This window comes from Salvelinus fontinalis, chromosome 17, assembly GCF_029448725.1.
Source record: "Salvelinus fontinalis isolate EN_2023a chromosome 17, ASM2944872v1, whole genome shotgun sequence".
In the NCBI taxonomy this organism is placed as follows: domain Eukaryota; kingdom Metazoa; phylum Chordata; class Actinopteri; order Salmoniformes; family Salmonidae; genus Salvelinus; species Salvelinus fontinalis.
Genome location: NC_074681.1, coordinates 44,545,810 through 44,570,285, shown reverse-complemented (window position 1 = coordinate 44,570,285; position 24,476 = coordinate 44,545,810). Strand labels below are relative to the sequence as shown.

Here is a 24,476-nt window from a genome sequence, read left to right as displayed (position 1 = left end):
TTTTCTGCTGCTCATAAACACAAAAAAATGTAGTCTTGGGGTGTGGTTCGATGTGGATGTGTTACTGCAGACAGTATCGAGTTAGCAGCTGCTGACTGTGATCAGGAGGGATTTCTGAGAACATGTCTACAACTTAATCTTCAGCAAGCTGTTAAACAGTGTGTAGCTTGTGCTTTATTTATGCCCAAAATCACTAGATAGTTCCATCTTTGTGTTTTGTTTGTCAATGAAGGTGGTTAGTAGTAGCTAGCGGGCACATTGAGAAGCCAGGCCACGTTAGCTAAGTCACAGACGAGTAGCAGAGTGTGTCCTTCTGTAACTTTTTTTTTTTTTGTTTTACAACTTTTTCACTGAGTGTGGGTGTGTCTATCAGTGTTTCATAGCGAGTCAAGTTTCAAAACAGGTTGCAGCAGGACACAAGATGCTCGCTAACGGGTTTTGAATTTGAGTATTGACAACTGGCAGTTGGGATGTAAGTGCGCATAGTCTCAATTATATATTTTTCCCAAAACAAACATTGGCAGATTTGCGTGATCACAATCAAGCAAATCAGGAAGTGGACACTCCATGAAGGGCTTAGGGGTCAAGTGTTCGTTCAACATGACATGGGGACGTGTTGTCTTATGTAAACAAGACAACACGTCATAATGGGAAGGTCTGTCCCCCACTGTCTGGAGTTTCTGCTGCCACGGTTGGATAGAGTGCAATCAGTTCATCATTACAATCCCGTGTTAGTGGGCAAATCAGCATGATTGTCATCGAAAACTTAACCTTCAGAAAGTATTCCCACCTGTTGAATTGTTCCACATTTTGTTGTTACAGCTTAAATTTAACATTTATTAAATTGCTAGAATTTTTTTGTCCCTCTACACACAATACCCCATAATGTCAAAAAAAAAATTATTTTGACAAATTAATAAAAAAATCTAAAGCTGAAATGTCATGAATCAATGCGTATTCAACCCTTTTGTTATGGCAAACGTAAATAAGTTCAGAAATACACATTTGCTAAACAAGTCACACAGGTTGCATGGACTTACTCTTTGTGCAATAATAGTTTTTAACATGATTTTTGAATGACTACCTCATCTCTGTACCTGACACATACAATTATCTGTAAGGTCCCTCAGTCGAGCATTGAATTTCAAACACAGATTCACCCACAGAGACCAGGGAGGTTTTAGAATGCCTCGCAAAGAGCCCCTATTGGTAGATTAGAAAAATACATTGAATATACCTTTGAGCATGGTGAAGTTAATAATTACACTTTGGATTATATTAATACACCCAGTCACTACAAAGATAGATGTCCTTCCTAAATCAGTTGCCGGAAAGGAAGGAGTCCAATGGTGACATTAAAACAGTTTGGAGTTTGATGGTTGTGATAGGAGAGAACTGAGGATGGATCAACAACACTGTAGGTACTCCAACATCCTGTACAGAATAAAAATATTCCAAAACATGCATCCTGCAACAAGGCACTAAAGTAATACAGCAGAAAATGTGGCAAAGCAATTCACTTTTTGTCCTGAATACAAAGTGTTATGTTTGGGGCAAATACAACACATTACTGAGTACCACTCTACATATTTTCAAGCATAGTGGTGGCTGCGTCATGTTTTGGGTATGCTTGTCATCGGCAAGGACTAGGTTTTTTTGTGGGGAATAAAAAGAAACAATGGAGCTAATCACAGGCAAAATCCTAGTGGTTGTCTGAATTCTAGCAGACACAGAGAGGAATTCACCTTTCACTAGGACAATTACCTTAAACACAAGGCCAAATCTATGTTGCAGTTGCTTACCTTGAAGACAGTGAATGTTCCTGAATGGCGAAGTTGCAGTTTTGACTTAAATCTACTTGAAAATCTATGGCAAGACTTAAATGGTTGTCTAGCAATGATCAACAACCAATTTGACAGAGCTTGAAGAATTTTGAAAAGTACAATGGGCAAATGTTGCACAATCCAGGTGTGGAAAGCTCTTAGACTCACAGCTGTAATCGCTGCCAAAGGTGCTTTCACTCTGGGGTGTAAATACTTATGTAAATTAGATATTTCTGTATTGCATTTCCAATAAATTTGCTAATGTTTCTAAAAACATGTTTTCACTTATGGTTTACTGTGTATGTTTGTGTCTAGATGGGTGAGGACCCCCCCCCCCCCCCCCCCCCCCCAATTTAATCTGGTTTGAATTCGGGCTGTAACACAACAATGTGGAATAAGTCTAGGGGTATGAATACTTTCTGTAGGCACTGTGACGACATTAGTTACAAAACTCCGTTTTGGAGTCTACTCACTATCACCAAAATAATGCTACTTACACTTTTTTTGTAAATTTTGGCACTGGAATGAATGTTTCATTCATGCGTTGTTGCCCTTTAATATAGAAAGTGTTACTCTTAATTTTTTTGTGTGTAAAGTAAAATTCTATGGTTGAACTTTTTATTTATTCATTGTTACTTTTTACTCCCTTTTTTTTGTCCCCAATGATATGTAATTGGTAGTTAGTCTTGTCCCATCGCTGCAACTCCCGTACGGACTCAGGAAAGGCGAAGGTCGAGAGCTATGCGTCCCCCGAAACACGACCCCACCGAGCAGCATTGCTTCTTGACACACAGCTCGCTTAACGCAGAAGCCAGCCGCACCAATGTGTCGGCAGAAACGCCGTACAGCTGGTGACTGAAGTCAGCGTGCATGCGTCTGGCTGCCACAAGGAGTCGCTAGAGCGCGATGGGACAGCCAAACCCTCCCCTAACCCGGATGATGCTGGGCCAATTTGTGCGCCTTCTCATGGGCCTCCCAGTAGTGGCCGGCTGCGACACAGCCTGAGCCTTTCTTTCCTGAAGCCGTTATATAAAATGTGGCCATATTGTTGGGTTCTGTTCTTAATGCTAAACACCTCTCCACATTGATCTATTGTCACAGGACTTACTTGTTATTTTACCTTTGCTTTGGTCCACTGCATCCTGAGACCTGTAAAACACCCTAGCTCTGACATTTCTCTGAAGATGGACAATGGCCTCGTACTGGCCATGAATGTGAATTGAACACACACACACACACACTTGGGCATGAGGATACATGTACACACACGCATTCAATCTCTTTTTCTTTCTCTCTCTCAAACATTCTCTTTTTTCTTTCTTGCACACGCGCGCACACACTTTGTCGCCTGTCACTGAGTTATTGGTTAATGCTGATAATTCAACTGAGTGATGTTAATACTGATTTGGGTTAATTAAAACTTGTTACCCTATTCCATTCTATTTTGTAGCTTTCTAGCTTTTAAGGTCAAGATCTAGCATGTAGGGACAGTTGCCAAACATAAACAATCAAGGCAAAATTGAGTTACCCATATTAATGATGCGTGCTAATTTATAGAGTAGTGATATGGTATTTATTGACGCAATGTTGGGATCGGATGATAATCATAATTTATGTATTATTGTTGTGTTATCACCTGTTGTGTGTGTTTTTTTTTTTTTTAATGAGTATGTTTTGTGTTCCAGGTGTGTGTGGCTGCTGTGGACCCCTGAGGCCCAGGTACAAACGCCTGGTTGATAACATCTTCCCAGAGGACCCCAAAGTGAGTATTTTACCTCTGTTACAAGATGCATTTGACAAGACATTTGAATGACATTACTTCGATAACACATCTTTGGTTTATAGACATTTTGTTTAAAATGTAAATCCTTTCCCGTGGTTTTTCCCGAGACTGAGTGGAAATGCCCTCAAAGTAGCATACACAGACTGCCAAACAAACATTTCGGGAAGCGTAGGTTATAATTTTGTCGTCATGGAACAAAGAGTGTGACCTCAAAGCTCATTTGACTTATCCAAATGATTTCCTTTTAGTTTCCAGCCGTCTTTCAAAAATCTAAACTTGCCTATGACGCGTAAATAGGCAAAGCCATCTCATTATCATAATTTAATCTCATTATCATAATTTAATCTCATTATCATAATTTAATCTCATTATCCTAATTTAATCTCATTATTTGAAAAATTGCCTACAGCCCTAAACTGTCATGATGAACAATGGTCATCATCAGCTGACAGACCACTATTAACACATCTAGCCCTAACCATTGCACTCTAACAGTTTATCATAGCGATAACAAGCCATTTGACTAAATAGCTGTCACTACAACCAACTTGATAACACAAATAGGATTATGTAGTAGTGCATGCATCCAAGTCCATTGTTACCCCAGTGCTTAGCTTGCTTTGGAGACCCTGTGTCACTGTTATGATGAGAAATTTGCCACAAGTTCAAACACCATTTTTTGGTCGAAAGTAGTGCACAATGTAGGGAATAGGGTGCTATTTCGGACATTGCCCATAATTGGCCTGCCATAACGCGGCACGTAACCGTTATGGTTTGACAAATCTATTTGTGTGACTTCGCTTTTGATAACCTTGGCACGACAACTTATTAACAGCTGTTTGAATCCTTGACCCTGTTTAATTAGAAAAGCAAAGTGTGTGTGTGTGTGTGTAGTATGCGGAATCACATACACAGGGGAGTCTCTTTTCGTTTTCTCTCACAGACTGTGTCTGTCTCTCTTAATCTCAAGGGCCTTTAGTGTAAGCAAACAGGTGCAGGGGGAATCAGAATGCTCAAATGGTCACGACATTGTCAAATGAATTATCACTCAGAGCAGGTGCTGGAAATACTCTGGCGACATTACTCTGGGGACAGTCATTTTTTTCTTCCTCCCCCTTGTGTAAAATGTGTAGGCTATACAGTGAAGTCTCTCTGTTGTAGATGTATCAGATACCATTTTTTTAACACTTAATGAAGTACATACGTATAATGCTTTATAATTCCATTAATAATGCGTTATAACACTGACTATAACCGTCCATAATAACTCATTCAAGTGGTTATAAAACTAAGTGTAAATATAAGACTATAGTGCATAATGTATTATTGTCTGAAAACAGACAAAATAGTACACACGTTAGGCCCTATAATACACTATTACATAAAGTCAAAGGTTTATAAAGCACTTTGTGTTTAAGTAAAGCCTGATCATCTTCTTGCCTGATGACTCACCCGGAATTGAGTTCCTCTGCTCTATCGATTGCTACGTACAGTCGGGTCTGAAACTTCCATCCTTGAAGTCATTTTTGTGACTTCAAAAGGAGGTGTGTTTATACAAAACAAATGCGTCAGTAACTGGATAGTCTCTAACAAATCTAACCAATCAGAGTATCAAAGTTGATAACGTCATCATGTAGGCCGGCCATGGCCCAACCTATTGCTTTCTGGGACCAATCAGAACGGTCAGAATGTGTTCGTGTTCTAGAAATCGTCGGGGAGGGAGGCAAATCCAGACTCATCGTGGAAAAGGAATGTCAGTTTGCCGGAACGATGTGGATGGGTAGCCAGGCAAATCATTTTCCACAATAGAAAGAAAAATGCATGAACGTTAGCTACCCTGGTAACATTTTATTTGACAGTGTCAATGGGCATTTAAGTGAAGCTGTACATACAACTCATAAGTGACGTTATACATATATACTTCATAGAAAGTGTTACACAAATGGTTTCACTTTATTGTGCTCTTCCTCTCCTTTCGATTCACTATAGTTATAGTTCAGAACTTGGTTGGAATATTGAACAGAGTAAAAACTCAAACGGACGACAAGAAAATGCTCAAACCAAGTTTATTCACCCACTGGGTCAAATGGCTGCAAAGACGAAGCATGATGACACAAGCGCATATATTTATAACCTCCTACTAGGCGGGGTCAACTCCTTGCACATCTAGTCAGCCAATGCATCTCTGTTGCTAGGCAGGAACTTAACTGGTGTAGTCATGACCCTGCCTGATGCTAGAACCTTCGTGGGTGTGGAAGTGAATGTTTTTGAGAGAGAACTGTAGTAGGAGGATCGTTGCGTTGGGCCCCTCTGGAGCCCCCCTCCCCCGGGTTTCTTTTCACTTCATCTGTTGACTTGACCTCCAGCCGAATTCCTCGCTCCTCCCTGGTTCCGCAGCTGGCCTGCCGTATCAGAGACTAACTGCAGTATCTTGAATAGACCAACACATAATTGGAAGACACAGGATGTAATCTTTACCTGTCGTTTATTAGGAACTGATTTACACCACTATCTATGATGGAGACCAATAACCAACTAACTTTCTCTATTGCTCATAGAACAGTTACCAACCTAGGACCAGTGATAGCGACGCCTATTGGTTAGATGAGCCAGCATCATTTATCACTCTATAACACTAACTATTGCCCTTCACCTCCCTCCTTGGAAACATGGGACATTATATGAACTTTCTGCACTTCCCCTTGTCTCACTCAGTAACTTTCCATACACCAAGTTCCTATTCACCCTTCATTGACCGCAACATAATCATTCCTTATACATGTAAAGTAATCAATACGTTCTAGTGGTGTACTATTAATACGTATATTTCAGGCTAGAATCTAACACGGGGTCAGGGTCAATTCCACGTGAGCTCAGTCATTTCATGAAGGGAATTCCCAGTCAATTAGTTGAATATGAATTCATTTCAGGAATTGACCCAGTTAAAATGTAATGGACCATATTCCATTACTATATAGTGAAGTATGTGCATAGTTAGGGTTGCAAAGGGAGAGCATGTTACTGGGAAATGTCAAAATTGACTAGTAAACTACCATATTGTTGGGAACTTTAAAGGATTTAAGGTAACATTCATAACATGTCAAATATATGAAATAATAACAAGATGTTTTAATATGAAAAAAAGAATGACAAAGCTGTAATAAAAATAACCAATCAACTAAGTGACTACCACTGGTGTTTTTAATTTGAGGGTTTCGGTGTGGAATATCCTTTTTGTTTTTACACGCTTTGATTTATTTGATCTCAATATGTCTTTGTTGTAAATGTTTTGGGGCCAAACTGGAGACAGTTCTTACAGGCAATAGTTGGAAGGGTTGCAGAGTTAATAGCAAATGATATCATTGTTGATTAGACGCTTAAATAAATAAATGAGGCTATTTTCTCTTGATCCATATGGTCTAGCAGCTAGAAAGTCATGTAAATATGGACACGGATATACAGATTGAGGAAAAAAATTATATTTTATATAAATGTTTTAAATCAAGTATAAATTACCAAGGTTTCCATAGATTGCCATACTTGTATTACAAAAATGACATTTACAGTAACTTTGCTAAATTATCTGTAGTTTTGCAACCCTATGCATAGTGTACATTAGTGTACAATGTTATCATTGTAATGGGCTTTGAGGACATCATGTCATACAAACACACACACACACACACACACCCACACAGTATGTGTGGGATGGAGAATACATACTGATAGGGAGAAAGCAAGGAGACAGTGAATGTAATTTGCCATAAAGGATGCATCCCAATTGGTACTCTATTCCCTTTATAGTGCACTACTTTTGAGCAGAGCACTATGCGACCCTTGCCAAAAGAAGTGCACTATATTGGGAATAGGGTCTTTTTTGGGATGCATCCAGAGAGTCAGGAGATCACAAGTTTAATCAAGACCCTTCCCTCTCCATCAGAGACAGACATCCATCTGAACACGCGTGTTCCAGCGCGTGACAGCGTTTAACGATGTCTTAACTTCTGCGATTTACCTCTGAACCTTGATTAACACCTCAACTCTCAACCACTCTCTTCTCTCCCGTCCCCCGTCTGACCCTGACGTTAGCGGCTATACGATTTAAATTCACGGACAACACGCCATAACTTCCACCGCCCACACATCGGGTTGACGTACAGTACCAGTCAAAGGTTTGGACACTCATTCCAGGGTTTTTCTTCATTTTTATTATTTTCTACATTGTAGAATAATAGTGAAGACATCAACACTATGAAATAACACATATGGAATCATGTAGTAACCAAGAAAGTGTTCATTTAAACACATTTTATTTTTGAGATTCTTCAAAGTAGCCACCCTTTGCCTTGAGGACAGCTTTGTACACTCTTGGCATTCTCTCAACCAGCTTCATGAGGTTTGTCACCTGGAATGCATTTCAATTATCAGGTGTGCTTTGTTAAAAGTTAATTGGTGGAATTTCTTTCCTTAATGCGTTTGAGCCAATCAGTTGTGTTGTGACAAGGTAGGGGTGGTATACAGAAGATAGCCTTGTTTTGGTAAAAGACCAAGTCCATATTATGGCAAGAACAGCTCACATAATCAAAGATAAACGACAGCCCATCATTACTTTAAGACATGAAGGTCAGTCAATCCGGAAAATTTCAACAACTTTGAAAGTTTCTTCAAGTGCAGTCGCAAAAACCATCAAGCGCTATGATTAAACTGGCTCTCATGAGGACCGCCACAGGAAAGGAAGATCCAAAGTTACCTCTGCTGCAGAGGATATGTTCATTAGAGTTACCAGCCTCAGAAATTGCAGCCCAAATAAATGCTAAACAAACTTCAAGTAACAGACACATCTCAACATCAACTGTTCAGAAGAGACTGCATGAATCAGGCCTTCATGGTCGAATTGCTGCAAAGAAACCACTACTAAAGGACACCAATAATAAGAAGAGACTTGCTTGGTCCAAGAAACACGAGCAATGGACATTAGACCAGTGGAAATCTGTCATTTTTGGTTCCATCTGCCGTGTCTTTGTGAGAGGTGTGATTGTGTGGGGGTGCTTTACTGGTGACACTGTCTGTGATTTATTTAGAATTCAAGGCACACTTAACCAGCATGGCTACCACAGCATTCTGCAGCAATACGCCATCCCATCTGGTTTGCGCTTAGTCCCACTATCATTTCTATTTCAACAGGACAATGACCCAACACACCTCCAGGCTGCTTAAGGGCTATTTGACCAAGAAGGAGAGTGATGGAGTGCTGCATCAGATGACCTGGCCCCCACAATCACCCGACCTCAACCCAATTGAGATGGTTTGGGATGAGTTGGGCCACAGAGTGAAGGAAAAGTAGCCAACAAGTGCTCAGCACATGTGGGAACTCCTTCAAGACTGTTGAAAAAGCATTCCAGGTGAAGCTGGTTTAGAGAATGCCAAGATTGTGCAAAGGGTGGCAACTTTGAATCTTCTAAAATATATTTAAATTTGTTTTACACTTTTTTGCTTACTGCATGATTCCATGTATTTCATAGTTTTGATGTCTTCACTATAATTCCTCAATGTAGAAAATAGTACAATTACAGAGAAACGCTTGAATGAGTAGGTGTGTCCAAACATTTGACTGGTACTTTATGTGAATTACAATTTGAATTGGAATTTATGGGCATTTTCAGTGTCGTTGAATTGGACATTTCTCATGAATTGAAGGGTCATTTTCAATTCCCTGTCTAATTCAAGTGCTGATTGGGCTAGAATTATTTTAAAGATGGCAAAATCTGCTTTTCGAACTGCCTTTCCTGAAAATGACTTGCCCACCCACCCTTATGCTATTACTACAGCGCTGAATTCCGATTCTCCACTTTTCTTCCTGATTTGTTCACTCCGCTCATGGATTTCAATTGCTGTAAGCTTAAGCTAGAGGGAGTTTCCACCCTATATCTTACACTTTTCCATTCCTTTGAAATCCATGAGGGGGACTGAACAAGTGCATTATGTTCAATTTGGCCGTAAAACAACAATACTTCTCCTTTTACCTCAGTTTCTGACAATGTTCCTACGTTTGGTGCTTCTGTAACCCCTTGTGTACTACTTTTTCAGGATGGCCTGTCCAAGTCAGACATGGAGAAACTCACCTTCTATGCGGTTTCAGCCCCGGAGAAGTTGGACAGGATTGGGGCCTACCTGGCGGAGCGACTGAGCCGAGATGTGGTCCGCCACCGCTACGGGTAAGTGACCTTTGAGTGACCATTGACCTTGAAACAACCCCTACCCCAATAAACGAATCAACTGTCTTCTTGTGGCCTCTTCTTCAAGTAATAATTATTTTCATTTACATTACGGTAAGTATATTGTGTATTTCCAAAATTTTACATCAACAAATAACCTTCAATTCATTACAATTTCATATCTTATCAAAATTAAGACAACCAACATATACATTCACTCAATAAGAATACATTTTCCAAATGGTCTTTATAAAAACAATGGTATATTGTCCTTCTAATGCAGGGAAAAGGACACCAATAATTTATGCAGGGAGCCTTAAATCCGTTTAACCTCATTTCTACCAGCATGTTAAATGTGCAACCAGAGGGGAAAACTCTAGACCACCTTTACTCCACACACAGAGATCTGTACAAAGCTATCCCTCGCCCTCTATTTGGATAATCTGACCATAATTATATCCTCCTGATTCCTGCTTACAGGCAAAAACTAAAGCAGGAAGTACCAGTGACTCGCTCAATACAGTAGTGGTCAGATGACTCAGATGCTAAGCTACAGGACTGTTTTGCTATCACAGACTGGAACATGTTCTGGGATTCTTCCGATGGCATTGAGGAGTACACCACATCAGTCACTGGCTTCATCAATAAGTGCATCGATGACATCGTCCCCACAGTGACCATACTTACTTACCCCAACCAGAAGCCATGGATTACAGGCAACATCCGCACTGCGCTAAAGGGTAGAGCTGCAGCTTTCAAGTAACTGGACTCTAACCCGGACGGTTATAAGAATTCCCGCTATGCCCTGCAACGAACAATCAAACAGGCAAAGCGTCAATACAGGACTAAGATTGAATCATACTATTGTGGCAGGGCTTGCAAACTACTTCAGACTACAAAGGGAAGCACAGCCGCGAGCTGCCCAGTGACACGAGCCTACCAGTCGAGTTAAATGATTCTATGGTCGCTTCGAGGCAAGCAACTCTGAGGCATGCATCAGAGCATCAGCTGTACGACTGTGTGATCACGCTCTCCATAGCCGATGTGAGTAAGATCTTTTAAACAGGTCAACATTCACAAGGCAGCAGGGCCAGATGGATTACCAGACGTGCACTCCGAGCATGTGCTGACCAACTGGCAAGTGCCTTCACTGACCTGTAGCACTCATGTCTGTAGCCTTGAAGTACTTTGAAAGGCTGGTCATGGCTCACATCAACACCATTATCCCAGAAACCCTAGACCCACTCCAATTTGCATACCGGCCCAACAGATCCACAGATAATGCAATCTCTGTTGCACTCCACACTACCCTTTCACACCTGGACAAAAGGAACACCTACGTGAGAGTGCTATTCATTAACTACTGCTCAGTATTCAGCACCGTAGCTTAGTGATGCGCTTTGAGGGCACTAAGGACCCTAGACTTCCTGATGGGCCGCCCCCAAGTAGTAAGGGTAGGTAACAACACATCTGCCACATTGATCCTCAACATGGTGGCCCCTCATGGGTAAGTGCTCAGTCCCCTCCTGTTCTCTCTGTTTACCCAGGAATGACTCCAACACCATCATTAAGTTTGCCGACGACACAACGGTGGTAGGCCTGATCACCGACAACGGTGAGACAGCCTATAGGGAGGAGGTCAGAGACCTGGTGCCAGGAGAACAACCTGTCCCTCAATGTAATCAAGACAAAGGAGATGATTGTGGACTCCAGGAAAAGGAGGACCGAGCAAGCACCCATTCTCATCGATGGGGTTGCAGTGGAGCAGGTTGAGAGCTTCAAGTTCCTTGGTGTCCACATCAACAACAAACTAGAATGGTCCAAACACACCAAGACAGTCGTGAAGAGGGCACGGCAAAGCCTATTCCCCCTCAGGAAACTAAAAAGATTTGGCTTGGGTCCTCCGATCCTCAAAAAGTTCTACAGCTGCACCATCGAGACCATCCTGACGGGTTGCATCACTGCCTGGTATGGCAACTGCTCTGCCTCCGACCGCAAGGCACTACAGAGGGTAGTGCGTACGGCCCAGTACATCACTGGGGCCAAGCTTCCTCTATACCAGGCGGTGTCAGAGGAAGTCCCTAAAAATTGTCCAAGATTCCAGCCACCCCAGTCATAGACAGTTCTCTCTGCTACCGCACGACAAGTGGTACCGGAGCGCCTAGGTCCAAAAGGCTTCTTAATTACAGCTTCTACCCCCAAGCCATAAGACTCCTGAACTGCTAATCAAATGGCTACCCAGACTATTTGCTTTGTCCTCACCCCCTCTTTTACGCTGCTGCTACTGTTTTTTTATTTATACATAGTAACTTTACCTCTACCTACAGTACATGTACATATTACCGCGACTAACCTGTGCCCCTGCACATTGACTCTTTACCGGTACCCCCCTGTTTATAGTCTCGCTATTGTTATTTTGCTGCTGCTCTTTAATTATTATTATTATTTTTACTTAACACGTATTTTTCTTAACTGTATTGTTGGTTAAGGGCTTGTAAGTAGGCATTTCACTGTAAGGTCTTCACCGGTTGTATTCGGCGCATGTGACAAATACAACTTGATTTGATAAAACAATCTGTATTCTTAATTTTTTACTTTAAAAAAAGAGATATCTAGCAACCCCACTGCAATTTGACCCAGACCCCACTGTGTTGTGTAATAATTTAGAAAATCCCTGTTTAAAATATACTTGTATTTCGAAAAGTCGCTTTGTGAGACTCTGACTATAAAACCATTCTAAGTCATTTCTCTCCTATGATTTAATGTGTTGCGAAATGCTTTGTGGAAAGTAATAAACATTCATTAAGGACTAAAACTGGGGTCTGTCTGATGGGAATTTGCAAAAATAGAGTGGCAGCGCTGAATCAATACAGTGATTATATTAACAGGAATTACATTTTATTGGGTGTGATTTACCCCTGAAGCTGAAAACCAAATAGAGAGACACACGTAGACCAAGAAAGTGTTTCAAATGGCACCCTATTTCCTATAAAGTGCACAGCTTTTGCTATGCACGATTAACCACTTGGCGTTGTAGTATGTGTGACTAACTGCTTGTCTTTGCCCAATACTGCCCATCTAATGTGTTCACTGTTCAAGGGTTGCCAACCCCATTCGCTCTGCAAGTTCTCTGATTTTGCTGTAGCACCCACAGACTATTTGAATGCCAATGAATGGAATGGCAATGTGAAACTAGAGTAGTACTACATTGTTAAATCGTGTACATTACAGTGACTTAGTTGCTCGTTGTTCATCTTAATTTTTCGGCACAATGTCTTGAATATTTTTCGGCACTTCATCTTGACTTTTTGGCTCAATATTCATTCATTTTATGTACAGTCACTAGTGAAAGTTTTCACGGTTTGCTGCCTTAAAAATGTGATCTAAAACACGATTGTTTTTTTATACCTGATCCACTTCTTCAAAGTGAACATAAATACATATATACAGTGCCTTCGGAAAGTATTCAGACCCCTTGAATATTTCCACATTTTGTAGGCTTACAGCCTTATTCTAAAATGTATTAAATAGTTTTTCCCCCCTCATCAATCTACACACAATAAAATTGAAAAAGTGAAATTGACTAATTTATAAAAAATGTAAAACTGAATCCAGACCCTTTACTCAGTACTTTGTTGAAGCATCTTAGGCAGCGATTACAGCCTCGAGTCTTCTTGGGTATTACGCTACAGGCTTGGCACACCTGTATTTGGGGAGATTCTCTCATTTGTTCTCTGCAGATCCTCTTAAGCACTGTCAGGTTGGATGGGGAGCACTGCAGCACAGCTATTTTTAAGTCTCTCCAGAGATTTTAGATCAGGTTCAAGTCTGGGCTCTGGCAAGGACATTCAGAGACTTGTCCCGAAGCCACTCCTGCGTTGTCTTGGCTGTGTGGTTCAGGTTATTGTCCTGTTGTAAGGTGAAACTTTGCCCCAGTCGGAGGTCCTGAGCACTTTGGAGCAGGTTTTAATCAAGGATCTCTCTGTCCTTTGCTCTGTTCATCTTTGCCTGACTAGTTTCCCAGTCCCTGCCACTGAAAAGCATCCCCACAGGATGATGCTGCCACCACCACCATGCTTCACCATAGGGATGGTGCCAGGATGGTGCCTCCAGACATGACGCTTGGAATTAGGCCAAATAGTTCAATCTTTGTTTCATCAGACCAGAGAATCTTCTTTCTCATGGTCTGAGTTTTTTTGCTCTGACATGCACTGTCAACTGTGAGACCTTATATAGACAGGTGTGTGGCTTTCCAAATAATGTCCAATCAATTGAATTTACCACAGGTGGACTCCTGTGAAGTTGTAGAAAAATCTCAAGGATGATGAATGGAAACTGGGTGCACCTGAGCTCAATTTCGAGTCTCATAGCAAAGGGTCTGAATTCTTGTGTAAATAATGTATTTCTGTTTTCAATTTTTTTGAGACGTTTGCAAAAATTTCTAAACCTTTTTTCGCATTGTCATTATGGGGTATTGTGTGTAGATTGATGAGGAACAATTAATTCAATCAATTTCATAATAAGGCATTTGTGGCCTGCTGGAGGTCATTTTGCAGGGCTCTGGCAGTGCACCTCCTTGCACAAAGGCGGTGGTAGCGGTCCTGCTGCTGGGTTGTTGCCCTCCTAAGGCCTCCTCCACGTCTCCTGATGTACTGGCCTGTCTCCTGGTAGCGCATCCATGCTCTGGACACTACGCTGACAGACACAGCAAACCTTTTTTGCCACAGCTCGCATTGATGTGCCATCCTGGATGAACTGCACTACCTGAGCCACTTGTGTGGGTTGTAGACTCCGTCTCATGCTACCACTAGAGTGAGAGCACCGCCAGCATTCAAAAGTGACCAAAACATCAGCCAGGAAGCATAGGAACTGAGAAGTGGTCTGTGTTCACCACCTGCAGAATCACTCCTTTTTTGGGGGTGTCTTGCTAATTGCCTATAATTTCCACCTTTTGTCTGTTCCATTTGCACAACAGCATGTGACATTTATTGTCAATCAGTGTTGCTTCCTAAGTGGACAGTTTGATTTCACAGAAGTGTGATTGACTTGGAGTTACATTGTGTTGTTTAAGTGTTCCCTTTATTTTTTTGAGCAGTGTATATACACACACACACACACACACACACACACACACACACACACACACACACACACACACACACACACAGTGGGGAGAACAAGTATTTGATACACTGACGATTTTGCAGGTTTTCCTACTTACAAAGCATCTAGAAGTCTGTAATTTGTATCATAGGTACACTTCAACTGTGAGAGACGGAATCTAAAACAAAAATCCAGAAAATCACATTGTATGATTTTTTAAATGTAATTAATTTGCATTTTATTGCATGACATAAGTATTTGATACATCAGAAAGCAGAACATAATATTTGGTACAGAAACCTTTGTTTGCAATTACAGAGATTATACGTTTCCTGTAGTTCTTGACCAGGTTTGCACACACTGCAGCAGGGATTTTGGCCCACTCCTCCATACAGACCTTCTCCAGATCCTTCAGGTTTTGGGGCTGTCGCTGGGCAATACGGACTTTCAGCTCCCTCCAAAGCTCCCTCCAAAGATCCTAATTAATTCAAAATTAAGATGTATGTCTTTACACCTCAGACGTATTACTTGGTGGAAGTACCTTTGGCAGCCATTACTGCTGTGAATCATTTTAAATAAGATTTCCCCAACCTTGCACATTTCTTAGGGCAACATACAGTGCTTTCAGAAAGTATTCATGCCCCTTGACTTATCCACATTTTGTTGTTACAGCCTGAATTCAAAATGGATTTAATTGTACAACTGTTTCACCCATCTACACACAATCTCCCATAATGACAGTGAATTTTTTTTTGAAACTTGTGCAAATGTATTACAGATGAAATACAGAAACATTTCAGTACTTTGTTGAAGCACCTTTGGCAGTGATTACAGCTGTGAGACGAAGTCTCAAAGAGCTTTCCACACCTGGATTGTGTAACATTTATTATTTTCAATATTCTTCAAGCTATGTCAAATTGATTGTTTATCATTGCTGGACAACCATTTTCAGGTCTTATCATAGTCTTGAAAATCTAACTCGGCCACTCAAACATTCACTGTCTTCTTGGTAAGTGACTCCAGTGTAGATTTGTCCTTGTGTTTTAGATTATTGTCCTGCTGAAAGGTGAATTTATCTCCCAGTGTCTGGTGGAGAGCAGACTGAACCAGGTTTCCCCTAGGATTTTGCCTGTGCTTAGCTCAACTACATTTTTTATCCTGAAAATCTCCCCAGTCCTTATCGATTACTAGCATACCCATAACATGATGCAGCCACCACTATGCTTGGAAATATGGAGGGTTGTACTCCGTAATGTGTTGTATTGGATTTCCCCCAAACACAGCACTTTGTATTCAGGACAAAAATGTATTGCTTTGCCATGTTTTTGGCAGAATTACTTTATTGCCTTGTAAACGGAATGCATGTTTTGGAATATTTTTATTCTGTACTGGCTTCTATTTTTTAACTCTTTTAAATTAGGTTAATATTGTTGAGTAACTACAATGTTGATCCATCCTCAGTTTCCTCCTATCACAACCATTAAACTCTAACTGTTTTAGTCACCATTGGCCTCATGGTGAAATCCCCAAAAAGGTGGAGTAGGTTGTCTAGATCTGTACTAAAGAAACTGTGCCACGGGTGTTTAGGTACTGTATGTTATGTTCTGCATGTAATGGCTGTGACATAAAAACTAACCCCGCTGCCTGCTTGTCATTGCCCTGCACCCTCAACACATAATACATCCAATGCCAGTCTTCGAGAATGGCTGCCTGGCTACCCAAACTCCTTGCTGGGGCCAAACGAAACGCCACGCCCATGGACGTTAGTTTCTTCTCCGCAATGAGTCGGAGTACTTCCCCAACTATTTCTAGAACACAAACACATTTTAACCGTTCTGATTGGTCCCAGAAATACTGATGGGTTGGGCCAGAGATGGAACACATTTGGGTAATGCGGTGTTTAGAAAATGTGTCATTGGCTTTGATTCTCTGATTGGTTAGAGATCTTCCAATCGCTGATGACTTAATTTTGTACAACACCTCTCATCTTGACGTCACCACAGACTACTTCAACGATGGCAGTCTCAGACTGAATTATGTAGCAACAAACAGAGGAAGAATTCAGTTTGAGTCGTTAGGCAACCAGAACGGCTACTCTGCTACCTGAACCATTTGACATTTTATAAATATACTGAAAATAATTAACATTCTGTTGACCCATGCAGGTACGTGGTCATCGCCATGGAGGCTCTGGACCAGCTCCTGATGGCCTGTCACTCCCAGAGCATCAAGCCCTTTGTGGAGAGCTTCCTCCACATGGTGGCCAAGCTGCTGGAGTCCCGGGAGCCAGACCTGCAGGTCTTGGGGACCAACTCGGTAAGTAACACCCCGTGGTCCTCTGTGGCTCAGCTGCTAGACCATGGCACTTGCCACGTAAGGATTGTGGGTTCGATTACTGCTTGGACCACCCATACGGAAATGTATGCACACATGACTGGAAGTCGATTCTAGAAATACAGTGCCTTCAGAAAGTATTCACATCTCTTGACTTTTTCCACATGTTGTTACATTACAGCCTTAAAATAGATTAAAAAAAATCCTTATCAATCTACACAAAATACCCCATAATAACAAAGCAAAATCAGTTTTTTGAAATATCACATTTACTTAAGTATTTAGACCCTTTACTCAGGTACTTTGTTTAAACACCTTTGGCAGCGATTACAGCCTTTAGTCTTCTTGGTTATGACGCTACAAGCTTGGTACACCTGTATTTGGGGAGTTTCTCCCATTCTTCTCTGCAGAGCCTCTCAAGCTCTGTCAGGTTGGATAGGGAGCGTCGCTGCACTGCTTTTTTCAGGTCTCTCCAGAGATGTTCAATCGGGTTCTAGTCCGGGCGCTGGATGGGCCACTCAAGAACATTCAGAGACTTGTCCCGAAGCCACTCCTACATTGTCTTGGCTGTGTGCTTAGGGTCGTTGTCTTGTTGGAAGGTGACGGAACAATCTTGGTGGATTCCAAACTTCTTTTTAAGAAGAATGGAGGCCTCTGTGTTCTTGGGGACCTTCAATGCTGCAGACATTTTTTTGGTACCTTTCCCAGATCTGTGCCTCGACACAATCCTGTCTCTGTGCTCTACGGACAATTCCTCATGGCTTGGTTTTTGCTCTGACATGCACTGTCAACTCTGGGACCTTTATATAGACAGGTGTAAGTCTTTCCAAATCATGTCCAATAAATAGATTTTTACCACAGGTCCAATCAAGTTGTAGAAGCATCTCAAGGATGATCAATGGTAACAGGATGCACCTGAGCTCAATTTCGATTCTCATGACAAAGGGTCTGAATACTTATGTAAATAAGTTATTTCTGTTTCCTGTTTTCGCTTTGTCATTATGGGGCATTGTGTGTAGATTGAGAAAAAAATGACAATAACTGTAATATCTTGATTACATAAGTGTCCGCGCCCCTGAGTCAATACATGTTAAATCTACTTTGAGGCCCTCCCGAGTGGCGCAGTGGTCTCAGGCACTGCATCGCAGTGCTAGCTGTGCCACTAGAGATTCTTGTTTCGAGTACAGGCTCTGTCGCAGGCCCATGGGGGGCGCACAATTGGCCCAGCGTCATCCGGGTTAGGGGAGGGTTTGGCCGGCAGGAATGTCCTTGTTCTAACGTGCATTAGCGACTCATTTGGCGGGCCGGGCGCAGTACGAGCTGACAAAGTCGCCAGGTGTACGGTGTTTCCTCCGACACATTGGTGTGGCTGGCTTCCAAGTTAAGTGTGCATTGTGTCAAGAAGCAGTGCGGTCGGATTGTGTTTCGGAGTACGCACGGCTCTCAACCTCCGCCTCGCCCGTGTCCGTACGGGAGTTGAAGCGATGAGACAAGACTGTAACTACCAATTGGAAACCACGGAAAGTGGGGAGAAAAAGGGGATAAAGAAGCTGTGAGTCTTTCTGGGTAAGTCTCTAAGAGCTTTGCACACCTGGATTTGACAATATTTGCACATTATTCTCTAAATAATTCTTCAAGCTCTGTGAAGTTTGTTGTTGATCATTGCTCGGCAGCGTTTTCAGGTCTTGCCATATATTTTCCATAACAAAGGGGTTTAATACTTTTTGACTCGACATGTCAGCTTTTCATTTTTTATTAATTTGTAAAAATTCCTAAAACACTAACATTTTGGGGTATTGGGTTTATTATTATTTTTTAAATCACCTTTATTTAACTAGGTAGGCCAGTTGAGAACACGTTCTCATTTACAACTGCGACCTGTCCAAGATAAAGCAAAGCAGTGCGACAAAAACAACACCACAGAGTTACACATGGGATAAACAATCGTACAGTCGAAAATCTGTATACAGTGTGTGCAAATGAATTAAGGAGGTAAGGCAATAAATAGGCCATAGTGGCAAAGTAATTACAATTTAGTAATTAACACTGGAGTGATAGATGTGCAAGTAGAGATACTGGTGTGCAAAAGAGCAGAAAAAATGTAAATATGGGGATTAGGTAGGTAGGTATTGGTTGGATGGGATGGGCTGTGTACAGCTGCAACGATCGGTAAGCTACTCTGACAGCCGATGCTTGAAGTTAGTGAGGGAGATATGTGTCCTACTTCAGCGATTTTTTTTTTAATTTTTTTTTATTTTTATTTTTTTGTATTTTTTTTTTTATTTATTTTATTTTTTATTTTATTTATTTTTATATATTTTTTTGTAATTCGTTCCAGTCATTGGCAGCAGAGAACTGGAAGGAAATGCGGCCAAAGTGTTGGCTTTGGGGGTGACCAGTGAAATAAACCTGCTGGAGCGCCGTGCTACAGGTGGGTGTTGCTATGGTGACCAGTGAGCTGAGATAAGGCGGAGCTTTACCTAGCGAAGACATAGATAACCTGGAGCCAGTGGGTTTGGCGACGAATATGTAGCGGGGACCAGCCAACGAGAGCATACTGGTTGCAGTGGTGGGTAGTTGGTGACAAAACGGATGGCACTGTGATAGACTGCATCCAATATGCTGAGTAGAGTGTTGAAGGCTATTTTGTAAATTACATCGCCGAAGTCAAGGTTCGGCAGGATAGTCAGTTTTACGAGGGTATGTTTGGCAGCATGAGTGAAGGAGGCTTTGTTGCGAAATAGGAAGACGATTCTACATTTAACTTTGGATTGGAGATTGGGAGGAGAGTTTACAGTCTTGTCAGACACCTAGGTATTTATAGTTGTCCACATATGTTGGTCAGTGACACAATCTTAATTTAATCAATTTTAAATTCAGGCTGTAAAACAACATGTGGAAAAAGTCCAAAGGTGTGAACTTTCTGAAGCCACTGTTACAAGGAATGCAAAATAAACTGCCATATGGTTCGAATTTGAATTATTTGTCATTTCATTGGGATTCAATGTAAGTGTTTAGGACCATGGTTGAAAGACTGTGTTCGAATGAAATGTACCTCACTCATGCAATTCACCCCCCCCCCCCCCTCATTTATGCTAATTTATGGTCATTTAAATGTCTTATTTCATTAATGTTTGAAACAATTTGAAGTTAGGATAGCCTGAATGTTTGAAAGTTGGGCTTGTATCTTAAATGGCATGGAATAGATAGATGGAATGATTGGTTGATTTGATTAATTGATTGATAGGATATCCTGATCATGTGACAGTTGGTTTAGTGTCTCCATCTTGAATGGTGAGTCATTTCATGGAATTGTATGGAAACATTTTATAGAGTTATAGTTTTAGAAAGATTTTAAAGAATTTGAAGTTCTTTACTTTAGTACATCACTGGGGCTGAGCTGCCTGCCATCCAGGACCTCTATATCAGGCGGTGTGAAAGGAAGTCCGGAAAAGTCATTAAAGACTGGAGCCACCCAAGCCATAGCCTGTTCTCGCTGCTTCTGCACGGCAAGCGATACCGGTGCAACAAGCAGACCTGCCAACGTGCACGTATTTTGCGTGCCAACTACGCAATTCTCTGTCCATGTACGAGATCGGAGTTAAAGGTACGCAGAAATGAATAGGGCCTGATAATTAAGTTAATTTTTTTACATTTTAATAAAAAATAAATCCACTGAGTAAATCTAACATCCCGATTCTCGAGCTGCTACACACAGACATGTACAGAGTTTGTGTCAACGGACATAGAGAATGAAACATCATTATTGGACGTAGCTACCCCGTGGCTGCCCCTCCTGTTTGTTGTGATGCTGAGATTGCCGACTGTCAGCTGTACGTAAACACATGGACAAATCCCTTTGACTCTGTGTGTTGTGGAAAGGTAAACACTAATTGTTTCAAGCTAACATTAGCGAACATAAGATGGACATTCAGTGGGCTCTGAAGTGCCAGCTGTTCATTTGCTAGTGAAAGAAATTAAATGCTAATACGAAAAATAACTGGTCGCATTTTTGCGAGTGTGATATACATTTAATTCCGCGACCCATTAGTTGTATTTTCCACGTAACATTACGAGGATCACGCAACCTGATAGACTGTAACTGTAATTATGATCCACGTCACAAAAAACATTACAAAAGTATAATCACAAATAAATATAAAACTCTTCCCGTTAAATGAAGTCCGGAGTTTAGAAGACTGCGCGATGAAGAATGAATGAGTGTCTGGTATCATCTATAGAGGCAATGCTTCTAAAATGCCTTTGGACTAGATTTGGGATTTTAGCAATTTCGAAAATCTGAAATTATGTATGCACTGCAAAGAAATACAGTAGGGCAGTCTGGTCAACATGCGCACGGATCAGGCCTGGAGAGAAATCGGCACAATGAAAGGGGGGGGGGGGGGGGGCAGCCTGGTCTACTCCCACCTTTTGACTGTGATGTTGGGGATATTGGGCATATTCCACACAGCAATGCAGACTGCGAATGAATATTCAGTCTCGTTTCCAAGAACAAAACCCAGTACAGAGCCTCCTTCAGTACAGACATGCTGAGCGCCCTCATTACCGAGAAGGTTTCAATGATTGCCAGAGGAACTGTTTGCCACAGAGAAGTCTGCCCTGCTGCGTAAGGCCTAAATCTGCTAGCTACCAGGCAAATCTGTCTAGGAAATTATTTCCTGAATGTCTCCAGAAAATGTGTGCTCATCCACTGTTTCCTATCATAGCTTTTTCGTTTTTGTTATGGATAACATGTTGATTTGATACTGATGCTATGCTTCAAACATTTGTTCTTCTCATATCAGAGTAAAAAAAAAAAAGAAGAAAGAAGTTTGTACCTTAAACAAATTAAATTATTTCTTGAATAAAATAAAAAAAACTCCAAGTATAAAGGCCCTTTGTGTGTTCTTTCTAATTACATCATGTTAATGACGTTTACGTATGTGTAAATGGAATGCTGTCAAGAAAGAAAGTATACAAACCTTTTTATCGACTTGATTTGGTACAATTCTATAATTGCGATCAGACTGACAAACATGCGCACGAGCGTGTCGGGTTGAAAGAACCCCGATTTGGCGTGTGCTACTACGTACGTGAGTTGAATCTCCAATTTGTTAAAAAGTTGGACATGGTTGGCAGGTCTGAACACGTCTGACAGCAACAGGTTCCTGAACAGCCAAGGCATAAGACTGCTAAATTGCTAACAGAATGGCTACGCGGAAATATCTGAACTGACCCATGTATTTTATGTTTGCACTGTCTCTCTGCACACTCGCATACTCAGTGTAGAAAACATTAGGAACACCTGCTCTTCCTATGACAGATTGACAAGGTGAATCCAGATGAAAGCTATGATCCCTTATTGATGTCACTTGTTAAATCCACTTCAATCAGTGTCGATCAGGGGTTCCCAAACTTCTTAGGCCCTTGACCCCATTTTGATATCTCAGAATTCTTGTGGCCCCAACCATGTGAAAATAAATTGTGTAATTTAACAGCCAATGTTTACTTTTTTTGAGGGGCTATGGCAGTCAATTGAAAAGCATTGTAACAGTATTTCTGATTGTCTTCTAAACTCACCATCACATATTTTTTATTGTGGGGCAATGTCAATTGCAAATTTAGTCTGACAATGTATCTTATCTCACCACCGCTAATGACATAGGTGTCCTTGATGCATGTCGCGTCGGAGCATCTCAAAGTCAGGGGGCTTGGTCGACAGTGCGCACCTCATCTCTGCTGTCACTTCCAACCTGGATCGATATTTGGTTTTAATGTAGACGAGAGCACTGAATCTAGCTTCACACAGATATGAGTTGGTGAAGGGAACCTTGCGTTTTATGCTGCTTTCAAGGCAACTGGGAACTGTTAGCGGTTGATGTTATTCAAAGAGAAAAAATCATAGTTGTTATTCTGGGAAGTAGATGTCAGATGTTCATTATTTCCTGTCCTTAATTGTTTCTCCTCTGAACAAAGAGACAGGATGTAGTTTATAACCCAACCCTAGCCTGTGGTTGACCAATTTAGAATTCCTTACAGTAAAATTGGGCCAACAAGTAGCCCATTTCAAGCTCAATGTATAGACAATTTGGAGCAATGAGAACTTCCCACATGTAGCTATGAGTCCCGGACTAAAATTCCTCCTGTGTCCCTGACCCATTCAGTTCCCCATTACAGAAAAACAACTATTTCCATTGATCATTAATTCCCTCTTGACCTTTAGTCCTCTGCGTTGTGTATTTATCTTCAAATATTCTTACACCCCCCCCCTAGACCATTTTACTAAGAAACATACTTCAAATTTATTTTTTAGAAAACATGAAAAAATAGACATTATAAAAAAACATTAGCAGTAAGCATAAAATCATTCACATTTCTATAAATCACGCATTTCTATAAAACACAAAGGGCATATTTTACTTGCTGTTGCAATAAGAAATATATTTCACCCAAAGTTATAGAAAATAGGTATTAACAGGTGTGATGATGATGCCCCTTGTGATTCCTTCCACATCCTGTATTAGGAGAAAACTTACAAAAAAAAAATTGTCTGCAAGACAATAATATGTGACTCCCCACCTGGTTTCTGTCTTATGTAGCAACATTTGAATTTCAGTTTTTTACCTTGGATAAAAAGTAGAGACTACATGATGGTACTTTACATTGGATAAAAGTAGAGACTACATGATGGTACAGTTGAAGTTGGAAGTTTCCATACACTTATGTTGGAGTCATTAAAACTTGTTTTTCAACACCTCCACACATTTCTTGTTAACAAACTATAGTTTTGGCAAGTCGGTTAGGACATCTACTTTGTGCATGACACAAGTCATTTTTCCAACAATTGTTTACAGATAGATTATTTCACTTATGATTCACTGTATCACAATTCCAGTGGGTCAGAAGTTTACACTAAGTTTACTGTGCCTTTAAACAGCTTGGAAAATTCCAGAAAATAATGTCATAGCTTTAGAAGCTTCTGATAGGCTAATCGACATCATTTGAGTCAATTGGAGGTGTACCTGTGGATGTATTTCAAGGCCTACCTTCAAACTCAGTGCCTCTTTGCTTGACATCATGGGAAAATCTAAAGAAATCAGCCAAGACCTCAGAAAAAAAATTGTAGACCTCCACAAATCTGGTTCATCCTTGGGAGCAATTTCCAAATGCCTGAAGGTACCACGTTCATCTGTACAAACAATAGTACCCAAGTATAAA

At 41.0% G+C, this 24,476-nt stretch overlaps 1 protein-coding gene across 3 annotated transcripts in view; it reads left to right on the top strand.

Annotated features, from left to right (window-relative positions):
- The window catches only part of efr3a (EFR3 homolog A (S. cerevisiae)), a 219,416-nt gene that overhangs the window by 64,204 nt on the left and 130,736 nt on the right, over positions 1 to 24,476 (top strand). For all 3 annotated transcript variants that reach the window (XM_055867573.1, XM_055867571.1, XM_055867572.1), the window contains exons 3-5: positions 3,509 to 3,585; positions 9,694 to 9,821; positions 17,090 to 17,240. In XM_055867573.1, the coding sequence (XP_055723548.1) occupies positions 3,509 to 3,585; positions 9,694 to 9,821; positions 17,090 to 17,240 (356 nt within the window). The remainder of the gene's footprint in view (positions 1 to 3,508; positions 3,586 to 9,693; positions 9,822 to 17,089; positions 17,241 to 24,476) is intronic.